The sequence below is a fragment of the Somniosus microcephalus genome, unplaced genomic scaffold (assembly GCF_052327205.1).
Source record: "Somniosus microcephalus isolate GS21.2 unplaced genomic scaffold, FLI_Smic_1.0 unresolved_chr1, whole genome shotgun sequence".
Classification (NCBI taxonomy): Eukaryota; Metazoa; Chordata; class Chondrichthyes; order Squaliformes; family Somniosidae; genus Somniosus; species Somniosus microcephalus.
The window spans coordinates 140,276,015-140,288,459 of record NW_028225179.1 but is presented as its reverse complement, the minus strand read 5'-3'; the positions used below and the strand labels follow the sequence as shown (position 1 = coordinate 140,288,459).

General features: G+C 53.7%; 1 protein-coding gene across 2 annotated transcripts in view; it reads left to right on the top strand.

Moving 5' to 3' along the window:
* The window catches only part of nfkbil1 (nuclear factor of kappa light polypeptide gene enhancer in B-cells inhibitor-like 1), a 29,463-nt gene extending 20,400 nt beyond the window's left edge, over nt 1-9,063 (top strand). For both annotated transcript variants that reach the window (XM_085974992.1, XM_085974991.1), the window contains exon 5: nt 7,174-9,063. In XM_085974992.1, the coding sequence (XP_085831118.1) occupies nt 7,174-7,751 (578 nt within the window). In that variant the 3' untranslated portion in view covers nt 7,752-9,063. The remainder of the gene's footprint in view (nt 1-7,173) is intronic.
* Nucleotides 9,064-12,445: the final 3,382 nt, after the last annotated feature.

The following is a 12,445-nucleotide window of genomic DNA, read 5'->3' as shown; positions in this document are numbered from 1 at the left end:
TGGAATGTACCTAGCCTGTACCTGAATCATCTCCTCCTTAAAGTTCACCCATTTTTCTGTTACAGTTTTTCCTGTCAGTCTTTGGTTCCATTTTACCCTGGCTAGATCCTTTCGCATCCCATTGAAGTTAGCCCTATTCCAATTTAGAAGTTCCACTCTAGATTGTTCCTTGCTCTTCTCCATTACTAATCTAAATACGATGATCACTCGTACCCAAGTGTTCTCCCTCAGACACTTGGTCGACCTGGCCCACCTCATTCCCCAGCACCAGATCTGGCAATGCCTCCTTCCTAGTTGGGCCAAGAACATACTGGTCAAGGAAGTTCTCCTGAACACATTTCAGAAATTCCTCCCCCTCCTTTCCCTTTACTCTAACATTATCCCAATCGATATTTGGGTAATTAAAGTCCCTCAATTACACCACTCTATACTTCTTGCACACCTCTGCAATTTCCCTGCCGATTTGCTCCTCTATCTTCTCACTATTTGGAGGCCTGTAGAATACCAATAGCGTGATCATACCCTTTTTGCTTCTCAACTCTAACCAAATCGATTCCATCCTTGCCCCATCAAGGACATCCTCTCTTTCCAACACTACAATGTCTTCCCTAATCAATACTGCCACCCCACCTCCCTTTTTTCATTCCCTATCTTTTCTGAACTCCTTGTACCCTTGAATATTAAGTGCCCAGTCCTCACAGTTTTTAAGCCACGTTTCCTTTATTGCTACTACATCGTATTCCCACATGGCTAATTGTGCTTGTAGCTCACCAACCTTATTCACCACACTTTGAGCGTTTACATACATACATTCCAAACCTGTCTTTGTATTCCTCACAGTCCTTAGTCTGCTCCTATTGAATATGGTACTACTTCCTTCTCTAGTACTATCCAACACTCCCCCTCCTTTATGCACCTTATTCCTCTTTTCTACTTCTATATGCTGGTACCCACCCCCCCTGCCAATTTAATTTAAACCCTTCCCAACCACACTAGTGAACCTCCCAGTGAGGACATTGGTCCCAGTCCTGTTGAGGTGCAACCCGTCCCTTTTGAATAGGTGCCTCCTGCCCCAGAACTGGCCCCAATGCCCCAAGAATCTCAAGCCCTCCCTCCTGCACCATGCCTCAAGCCACGCATTGATCCTCCCTGTCTTCCTATTTCTACTCTCGCTGGCGCGTGGCACTGGGAGTAATCCAGAGATTACTACCTTTTGAGGTCCTACTTTTTAAACTTCCTCCCTAGCTCCTGAAAGGCTGACTGTAGGACCTCAATACCTGCCCTCTTTATGTCGTTGGCACCGACGTGTACCACAACTTCTGGCTCACTCCCTTCCCCCCTGCAGAATATTCTCCGTGATGTCCTTTACCCTGGCACCAGGGAGGCAATACACCATGCGGGACTCACAATGACAGTTACAGAAACGCCTGTCTGTCCCCCTAACTATGGAATCTCCTATAACGACTGCATTTCTACGCTTTGCTGTCCACCCCCACCCCCCCCCCACCCCACCCACCCAGTGCAGTCCCTTGCCCATTGGTGCCATGGTCGTCACTCCCAGCAGCCTCCAATGCTGAGTACCAGTTTGAGAGTGACACACACACACCCCGAAGACTCCTGCACTTCCTGCCTCTTCCTACTCTTCCGGATGGCCGCCCATTTACTAGCCTGAACTCCCTCTGCCTGTGGGGTGGCCACCCTTGAGGAAACGCTCAGCCTCCCTGATGCTCCGCAGTGACTCCAGCATCCCCTCAAGTTCAGAAACCCTGAGCTCGAGCTCAAGCAGCTGGAAACACTTCCTACACACATGGTCCCCCGAGACACATGGGGGTCGATTTTCATTTACCCGTGGAGTCGGGATTGGAGGCGTGCGGGGGGTTAAAGTCCCGAATTCAGGGGTCCCGACACCATCCCGCCCCCAACCCGCCTCCATGTAAGTTTCAAAGGAGGTGGGTAACAGCCCCGGACTGGGACCCGCCTACCCGAGGCGGGAAGGGATTAGTACCAATTAACTGCCTGTTAACAGGTAGTTAACAGGCAGTTTTTAGCCTAATCCCTATTTTTAAGGTTGAAGTGTGGGATTCCCGACGGCTCCAAAGCACGCCAAGTTAGAGGAGTCGGGTTTGAAGGACTTGGAGGGATCGAGACGTCGGTGTTCAGGTGAGTGATGTGTGCATGAGTGCAAAGGTAAGTGTGTTTGGTGTGTCTAAAATGTGTAAAGAAGTTTAAATGACCTGTACTTACCTTTTCAGCCTTCCTTCCTCTAGATTTCGGGAGTCCATCATCTAACTGGCACAGAAAGCAGAACGGCTGCGATCTGTCAAAAGTGACAGCCTGCAGCTTTCTGTGCCCGAGAGATTTCTAACTGAGTCTGTGTAGAAGGACTCAGGTTAGAAGTAAGACTGTCAGTGTTTGACAGCTTCAAACAGCTGTGAAACACTGATATTTCATCTGTCAAAACGTCTTGACAGATGAAATGTCAGTCTGTGACGTCACCTGTTGCCGGGTGGCCCTTAATTGGCCAATGTCAATCAAGTTAAAATCGCGTGGATTGGCCGCATCTCGATGGAGGCGGGACGACAACCCCGAAAGTTGTAGTCCCGCCTCCTTCCCGACTTCTGAATGAAAATCACCCCCATGGAGTGTCCTGAAGTTCCCACATGCCGCAGGAATTGCAAGCAGTAGGCATCAGCTGCCCATTCATAATCTAAAAAACGTCTCTTCCCTCTTTCAGAAGCTAATTAGTATCTTGTTTAATCTATTAATTTGAATGAATATCTCTAGACCTCAGCTCTCCGGTATCGCTGTCTCATGCTCCCTCTCTCTGACCGCTCCTTGTTTTTTAAAATACCAGAACAGCACCACTTACCTCAATACACCAAATTCCCTCACTCACCAAATTCCGAGTTTAGTACTCCGTGGAAGCAGTACTACGTCGAACTGGACTCCGTACTATATCTTATGCTAATTTTTGAAGCCATAGAATGATGCAGCACAGAAGGAGGCCATTCGGCCCATCGTGCCCATGCCGGCTCTTTGAAAGAGCGATCCAATTGGTCCCACTACTCCTGCCCTTTCCCCATAGCCCTGTAAATTTTACCCCCTTCAAATCTGCTTCCACCACCCTTTACAGGCAGTTCATTCCCGATCACAATAACTCGCTGTGTCTTCCTGCCACTGTTTACTTTATCAAAATCCTTCATAACTTTGAACACCTCCATCAAATCACCTCTTAACCTTCTCTGCTCCAAGGAGAACAGTCCCAGCTTCTCCAGTCTCTCCACAGAACTGAAGTCTCTCATCCCTGATACTGTTCCAGTAAATCTCTGCTCCCTCTCCAAGGCCTTGACATCCTTCCTAAAGTGCGATGCCCAGATTTGAGCACAATACTCCAGCTGAGGTCTAACCAGTGATTTGTAAAGATTTAGCACAACTCCCGTTGCTTTTGTACACAGCAGGAGCTGCCACGTGTGCAGGAGGAGGGTGATCTCGAAGTTTTGCGATGCGGCCTCGTACTTCAGCTGCCAGATGTAGCCGAGGGCAACCTCTGTCGTCAACACTTAAAAATCTTAAAATAGAGAGAAAACAAGCCACTCATTTCCAGCACGCGGAGAGACTTACTCATCAACAGAAAGTCCCTACTGACCGACTTACCCTCATGTTTCTCCTGGCTGGGGAATCTAGAACCAGGGGTCACAGTCTCGGAATAAGGGGTCGGCCATTCAGGACTGAGATGAGGAGAAATTACTTCACTCAGAGGGTGGTGAATCTTTGGAATTCTCTACCCCAGAGGGCTGTGGAGGCTCAGTCGTTGAGTATATTTAGGACAGAGATTTTTGGATTCTAAGGGAATCAAGGGATATGGGAATAGTGCGGGAAGGTGGAGTTCAGGTCAAAGATCAGCCATGATCTTATTGACTGGCGGAGAAGGCTAAAAAGGGACAGATGGCCGACTCCTGCTCCTTTTTCTTATGTTCTTATTCAAAATTGACGGACAGGAAAAGATGAGCTTGTCCATCAACCTGCCCCACGCACTCATGATGACCAGCGCATTGTGACTAGACATTTCCACCCTCACTCTCGGCACCCCTTTTTTCCTCTCACTGCTAGCCCCTGCGCCCCCATCATTTCACTCTCCCTCCCCCTCTCACTCCCCCTCCCTCCCCCTCCCTCTCCCCCTCCCTCCCTCTCCCACCCCCTCCTCTCCCACCCCCTCCCTCTCCCCCTCCCTCCCTCTCTCACACCCACCCCCTCCCTCCACCAACCCTCCCACTCCCTCCCCCACCCCCTCACTCCCCCTCCCTCTCACTTCCCCCCTCCCTCCCTCTCACTCCCCCTCGCTCCCCTCCCTCTCACTCCCTCCCCCTCCCCCTCCCTCTCCCCCTCCCTCCCCCTCCCTCTCACACCCCTCCCTCTCACTCCCCCTCCCTCTCACTCCCCCTCCCTCCCCACCCACTCCCTCTCCCTCCCCACCCCCTCCCCCTCACTCCCCACCCCCTCCCCCTCACTACCACACCCCCTCTCCCTCACTCCCCCACCCCCTCCCTCTCACTCCCCCACCCCCTCCTTTCCCATCACTCCCCCACCCCTCCCTCTCACTCCACCACACTCTCCCCCTCACTCCCCCACCCCTCACCCTCGCTCTCCCACCCCTCGCTCTCCCACCCCTCGCTCTCGCTCTCCCACCCCTCGCTCTCGCTCTCCCACCCCTCGCTCTCGCTCTCCCACCCCTCGCTCTCGCTCTCCCACCCCTCGCTCTCGCTCTCCCACCCCTCGCTCTCGCTCTCCCACCCCTCGCTCTCGCTCTCCCACCCCTCGCTCTCGCTCTCCCACCCCTCGCTCTCGCTCTCCCACCCCTCGCTCTCGCTCTCCCACCCCTCGCTCTCGCTCTCCCACCCCTCGCTCTCGCTCTCCCACCCCTCGCTCTCGCTCTCCCACCCCTCGCTCTCGCTCTCCCACCCCTCGCTCTCGCTCTCCCACCCCTCGCTCTCGCTCTCCCACCCCTCGCTCTCGCTCTCCCACCCCTCGCTCTCGCTCTCCCACCCCTCGCTCTCGCTCTCCCACCCCTCGCTCTCGCTCTCCCACCCCTCGCTCTCGCTCTCCCACCCCTCGCTCTCGCTCTCGCTCCCCAACCCCCTCGCTCTCGCTCCCCAACCCCCTCGCTCCCCAACCCCCTCGCTCTCGCTCCCCAACCCCCTCGCTCTCGCTCTCCCACCCCTCGCTCTCGCTCCCCAACCCCCTCGCTCTCGCTCCCCAACCCCCTCGCTCTCGCTCCCCAACCCCCTCGCTCTCGCTCCCCAACCCCCTCGCTCTCGCTCCCCAACCCCCTCGCTCTCGCTCCCCAACCCCCTCGCTCTCGCTCCCCAACCCCCTCGCTCTCGCTCCCCAACCCCCTCGCTCTCGCTCCCCAACCCCCTCGCTCTCGCTCCCCAACCCCCTCGCTCTCGCTCCCCAACCCCCTCGCTCTCGCTCCCCAACCCCCTCGCTCTCGCTCCCCAACCCCCTCGCTCTCGCTCCCCAACCCCCTCGCTCTCGCTCCCCAACCCCCTCGCTCTCGCTCCCCAACCCCCTCGCTCTCGCTCCCCAACCCCCTCGCTCTCGCTCCCCAACCCCCTCGCTCTCGCTCCCCAACCCCCTCGCTCTCGCTCCCCAACCCCCTCGCTCTCGCTCCCCAACCCCCTCGCTCTCGCTCCCCAACCCCCTCGCTCTCGCTCCCCAACCCCCTCGCTCTCGCTCCCCAACCCCCTCGCTCTCGCTCCCCAACCCCCTCGCTCTCGCTCCCCAACCCCCCCGCTCTCGCTCCCCAACCCCCCCGCTCTCGCTCCCCAACCCCCCCGCTCTCGCTCCCCCCTCTCACTCCCCCTCCCTCTCACTCCCCCACCCCCTCCCTCCCTCCCTCTCACTCCCCCCTTACCCCCCACCCCCTCCCTCCCTCCCTCTCACTCACCCCCACCCCCTCCCTCTCACCCCCCCATCCCCTCACTCTCCTCTCCCTCTCACTCCCTCCCCCAGCTGATCTGTGACCTAACTCCATATCCCTCTATACCTTTGGTTAACAAAAATCTATCAATCTCCGATTTAAAATTATCAATTGACCTAGCATCAATTGCCGTTTGTGGAAGAGAGCTCCAAACTTCTTCCACCGATTGTAGAAGTTTGTACCACGCCAGAGAAGTGCTTTTCCCCTCAGCTTTAGTCAAAACCAATTGCCACCACTGAAGAGCAGAATCTGCCAGTCCAAAAGTAGCTGAGTTCAAAGGAATGTCGTTGTCCCAGCAACAGATAGAAACAACCACTGCAGTGTGAAACAACCTTTTCATTGTGGCCCGCACACTGGTTCGGGTGCCTTTTCGAAATTCTAATCTGCATCTCCCGTCCCTGCAGCCCTGTGAATTTATCCCCTTGAGAGCTAAGCTTAGCTCAGTTGTAGCATTTTTAACATATTATTCACCAGGGTATTCCCCCACCCCACTATGGAAGCATAGATAGAAATTCTGAAAGTTAGCGAGAGCTGGCAGCCACAGTTCAGTGGGCAGCACTCTCGCCTCTGAGTCAGAAGGTCGTGGGTTGAATTCCCCACTCCAGAGACTTGAGCACAAAAATCCAAACTAACACCCCCACTGCAGTGCTGAGGGAGCGCTGCGCTGTCAGAGGTGCCGCCTTTCGGATTGGACATTAAACCTGCTCACTCAGGTGGACGTGGAAGATCCCACGGCCACTATTTCGGAGAAGAGCTGGGGAGCAAGCTCCCACAAACAGCAATGTGATAACACCCAGATAATCTGTTTTTGTTCTGTTAATTGAGGGATAAATATTGGTCAGAACACCGGGGATAACTCCCCTGCTCTTCTTTGTAGTAGTGCCGTGGGGTCTTTTACATCCACCTGGGAGGGCAGACGGGGTCCTCAGTTTAACGTCTCGTCTGAGAGACGGCACCTCCGGCAGTGCAGCACTCCCTCAGCACTTCACTGGAGTGTCAGCCTAGATTTTGGTGCTCAAGTCTCTGGAGTGGGACTTGAACCCATAACTTTCTGATTCAGAGGTGAGAGTGCTACCCGCTGAACCAGAGGCTGACACGGCGAGGTTTCATTGGAGGCGGCCTTGATGTTGATGAGGGCTGCAAGTTCATTGGATTTCACTGATTCTCATTTTCTTTGCTTTCATTTCAATCAGAGGATTTCTTCCTGCCCGATCCTGAGCCGCAGACGTACGATGACTGGGCCGACCGCCTGGCGAAGGAGTACGCGGGCAAGCGGGCCCGGGCGGCGGGCAGCAGCTGGCGGGGGAAGGCCCCAAGGGCGGCAGAAGAGCAGGAGCGCAAGGAAAAGGAACGGCGGGAGTTCCAGGAGCGGCTGGAGGCGAAACACCGGCAATACCTGGAGCGCGCCGGGCGGAAAGAGAAGGAGCTGACGCATAGCCGCAAGCAGCGCTACGAGCGCGGCTGCGCTGACGTCTTCGGCCGGGGCTCCGCCGCGGTTGCTGGCGGCGACCGGCTGGCCTACGCCGACATCCCCTGGCCCGCCCCCAAGGGCACGGCGGAGGAAATGGTGGCTGTCATCCTCCACGGGGTGGACCGGAGCGAGCGGGCGGCTTACCGCCGGTACCTGCGGCAGCAGCAAGCGGTCTGGCACCCCGACCGCTTCGCCCAGCGCTGCGGGGAGCGCCTGGCGGAGGCCGACCGCCAGAGGATCCTGGACACGGTGATGGCCCTCTCGCAGGCTTTGAACAAGTTGTCCGAAAGCGTCCGCTAATGTCTCGTCTGCCTCGGAGGCAAGTTAAGGCTCTGTCCCGTCTCGAAGGTTCTCTGATGTCGTTGGTGGGGAGGGCGGGGTTTGGGATCTTCCTCTGCTAACGTGCTTTCATCGGCCAGTGTGTCGAGGGATGTGGGCTTCAACACGTCGGAGGCGGCTCCAACTCTGGTTGGCCGTATTCCTGGGCGTTTCATCACCTGACCTGCCACTTCCAACCGTCTCACCTAGTCAAACAGCCATCTTTTTCCCCCACCCCGCCTCCAATATTTTTACGACTAAGAAACAAAAACTGTTGAAGGAAAATGAAGAAAACGCACTTTTTTTTTCATGCCCCTATGATTTGTCGCCCTGGGTTTGCTCGCAGCAGTGTCCAGGCGGTTTAATCGTTCATTTGTGGAGACTCCAGGGCAGTCCTGGGGGGTTGGCAACCCCAGCCAGGGTGAGCGAGGCCGCTCGGCGCCGAAGTCTCTGGAGAAACCAGGAGCCACTTGCTTCAAACTGGAGTTGGAAGGAAAGGCACAGGATGCCCTCTGGATGGGGACTCGCCATTGGGCAGTCAAAGCAAAGCACACGGAGACATAAAGTTTTAGACTACCTCCATCGGCCGTGGCTCACTGGGTAGCCACTCTCGCCTCTGTGAGTCAGAAGGTTGCGGTTCGAGTCCCCACTCCAGAGGCCTGAGCTCATAATCCAGGTTGACACTGGTGGTGCAGCAGCGAGCGAGCGCTGCCCTGCTGAAGCTGCCGTCTTTCGGATGAGACGGTGAACCGAGACCCCGTCTGCCCTGGATGTAAAAGATCCCGTGGCACTATTCCGAGGAAGAGCAGGGGGGGAGTTCTCCCCGGCGTCCCGGGCCAATATTTATCGCTCAACCAACGTCACTCTCTCATTATCTCATTGCTGTTTGTGGGAGCTTGCTGTGTGAAAATTGGCTGCCACGTTTCCCACAGTACAACAGTGACCGCATTTCAAGCAAAGTACTTCATTGACTGTAAAGAGCTTTGGGACGTGCTGAGATTGTGAAAGGCGTGGTATTCATTCTTTCTCCAGGGAGCAGCCCCCACACAGCAGTGTCATTCGAGCTGAAGGAGTTGCAAAGCCGAGTGTGACGTGGATTGCCTGCAGGTTGTTTGAACTGTGAGTTTACTGTCGACAAAAAAACAAGATCAACCTGTTCTTAACTAAATGGAGCAGTCTGGAATGGCTGCGGGTTTTCATATCGGTTGAGATTAATATGACACCACACTGTTCCAACAGGGAGAGATTTTAATCTGTGCACTATGTTTAGTGAAATTAAACTTTATCCTCAGCATTTGGATCTTGCTTGTGTTTTGTTTTATAGTCTTTGGGGGAGAAATTGGGTGAGTAGCGCCACCTGTTAGCGCCTAAAGATGCAGTCAGTGGCTGTAGCGCCACTGGCTGCGTCTCCCGCGATATTCAGCAGGGGTGCTAATGGTGGCGTTAGCCATTTGCGCTGCTCCGCCACCGATGACGTCATCGGTGTGCGCAGCGCCCCGTTCGCGATATTTGGTAGCGAACGCTGCAGTTGCGCTGTTCGCTACCCGCGCCCGGTTCACGGGGCCTTACTGTGCCGGCAGCGGCACAAGTTAAGGTGGAGGTGCGGGGCGGCCGCCTGCCAGCACCTCCGTCCCCGCCCTCCTAACCATCCCCCCGCGGCATTGCCGGCTGTTTCCCGAGAGCCCGGCACTTCTCCTTGGTGCCGGGCTCATTTGCCGGCACTCGCGAGCGGGGATCGCGCTGTTGCAGGCCCCTCCCCCTTAACAGTGGGAGGAAGGCCTGCAGTACCGCAGCGTGTGGCGCTGCGGCACGTTGCGCTGCGATACTCAGTTTCAGCGCCCTAAGAGGGACGCGGAGCGCCTCGCCCCGTGTCCCTCGACGAGCAATGAAACTGAATATCTGACGATCGCTAAAGCCTCGAACGCTGCGCTAAATCCTGCGCTCAGGCGACTTTTGCGCCACTTTGGCGCCCCAACCCAATTTCTAGGCCATAGAGTTTTACAGCACATAAAGAGGCCCTTCGGCCCATCATGTCCGCGCCAGCCATCAAGCCCTGTCTATTCTAATCCCATTTTCCAGCATTTTGTCCGTAGCCTTGTATGCTATGGCGTTTCAAGTGCTCATCTAAATGCTTCTTGAATGTTGTGAGGGTTCCTGCCTCTACCACCCTTTCAGGCAGTGAGTTCCAGATTCCAACCACCCTCTGGGTGAAAAAGTTTTTCCTTAAATCCCCTCTAAACCTCCTGCCCCTTACCTTGAAACTATGCCCCCTGGTTATTGACCCCTCTACTAAGGGGAAAAGTTCCTTTCTATCTTCCCTATCTATGCCCCTCATAATTTTGTACACCTCAATCAGGTCCCCCCTCAGCCTTCTCTGCACAACCCCAGCCTGTCCAGTCTCTCTTCACAGCTGAAGCGCTCCAGCCCAGGTAACATCCTGGTGAATCTCCTCTGCACCCTCTCCAATGCAATCACATCCTTCCTATAGTGTGGCGACCAGAACTGCACACAGTATTCCAGCTGTGGCCTAACTAGCGTTTTGTACAGCTCCATCATAACCTCCCTGCTCTTATATTCTATGCCTCGGCTAATGAAGGCAAGTATCCCATATGCCTTTTTAACCACCTTTTATTTTGACCTTTAAGCCGGATATGCAGCGCCGGTCTGGCCCCCCCTTGGTATTGCTCGATCTGGATACTAGTTTCCGACTGGTGCTTGCAGTAGGCATTAGGGTATTCAGGAGAAACTTCTTTACCCAAAAAGTCTGACACTTTTTTGGGACTATTAATGGTTGTGATGTCGCCCATATTCTCATGGGTGGACAGCAAATAATCATTTGGAATGTAGCTATTTAAATCACTACTTTCATTGTCCAAGACTTGTCTCAATCGACATAATATTACTGCAAAAGATTTCCAGGGTGAATAATGGATAAATTCAAATGATTTTTTTTTTAATTATTAATTTTAATACAGTGATATCAAATGTCTTTAAATACTGCAGTTGCCCATTGGGGTTTTTTTTTCTCTTATTCGTTTATGGGATGTGGGCGTCGCTGGCAAGGCTGGCATTTATTGCCCATCCCTAATTGCCCTTGAGAAGGTGGTGGTGAGCCGCCTTCTTGAACTGCAGCGGGCAGTTAAGAGTCAACCCTATTGCTGTGGGTCTAGAGTCACATATAGGCCAGACCAGGTAAGGACGGCAGATTTCCTTCCCTAAAGGACATTAGTGAAGCAGGTGGGTTTTTACGGTCGTTTCATGAGCACCATTACTGATACTAGGTTTGAATTACAGATTTATATAACTAATTGAATTTAAATTCCCCAGCTGCCATGGTGGGATTTGAACTCCCGTCTCCGGAATTATTAATCCAGGACCACTGGATTACTAGTCGAGTAACATAACCACGATGCTACCGATAAGGGTCTTTAAAACAATGAAGGGGTGTGATTGGGTCGACGGAAGATGTTTCCACTTAGAGTCATAGAGTTATACAGCACGGATAGAGGCCCTTCGGCCCATCGTGTCCGCGCCGGCCATCAAGCCCTGTCTGATCTAATCCCATATTCCAGCATTTGGTCCGTAGCCTTGTATGCTATGGCATTTCAAGTGCTCATCCAAATGCTTCTTGAATGTTGAGGGTTCCAGCCTCCACAACCCTTTCAGGCAGTGAGTTCCAGACTCCAACCACCCTCTGGGTGAAAAAGTTCTTTCTCAAATCCCCTCTAAACCTCCTGCCCTTTACCTTGAATCTATGCCCCCTAGTTATTGACCCTTCTACTAAGGGAAAAAGCTCCTTAGTATCCATCCTATCTATGCCCCTCATAATTTTGTACACCTCAATCATGTCCCCCCTCAGCCTCCTCTGCTCCAAGGAAAACAAACCCAATCTGCCCAGTCTCTCTTCATAGCTGAAACGCTCCAGCCCTGGTAACATCCTGGTGAATCTCCTCTGCACCCTCTCCAAAGCTATCACATCCTTCCTGTAGTGTGGCGACCAGAACTGCACACAGTATTCCAGCTGTGGCCTAACCAGTGTTTTATACAGCTCCATCATAACCTCCTTGCTCTTATATTCTATGCCTCGGCTAATGAAGGCAAGTATCCCATATGCCTTTTTTACCACCTTATCCACCTGTTCTGCCGCCTTCAGGGATCTGTGTACTTGCACACCCAGATCCCTCTGACCCTCCGTCTTGCCTAGGGTCTTACCATTCATTGTGTATTCCCTTGCCTTGTTAGTCCCCCCAAAGTGCATCACCTCGCACTTTTCCGGGTTAAATTGCATTTGCCACTGTTCCGCCCATCTGACCAACCCATCTATATCGTCCTGCAGACTGAGACTACCCTCCTCGCTATTTACCACCCTACCAATTTTTGTATCATCCGCGAACATACTGATCATACCTTTTACATTCATATCCAAGTCATTAATGTAGACCACAAACAGCAAGGGGATTCAAAAACCAGGGGCCATAAATAGAAGCTAGTCACTAGTAAATCCAGTCGGGAATTCAGGAGAAACTTCTTTACCCAGAGAGTGGTGAGAATGTGAAGCCCGCTACCACAGGGAGTGGTTGAGGCAAATAGCATGGATGCGTTTAAGGGGAAGCTGGATAATGACATTAGGGAGGAAGGAACAGAATGATATGCTGATAGGGCGAGATGAAGTCGGA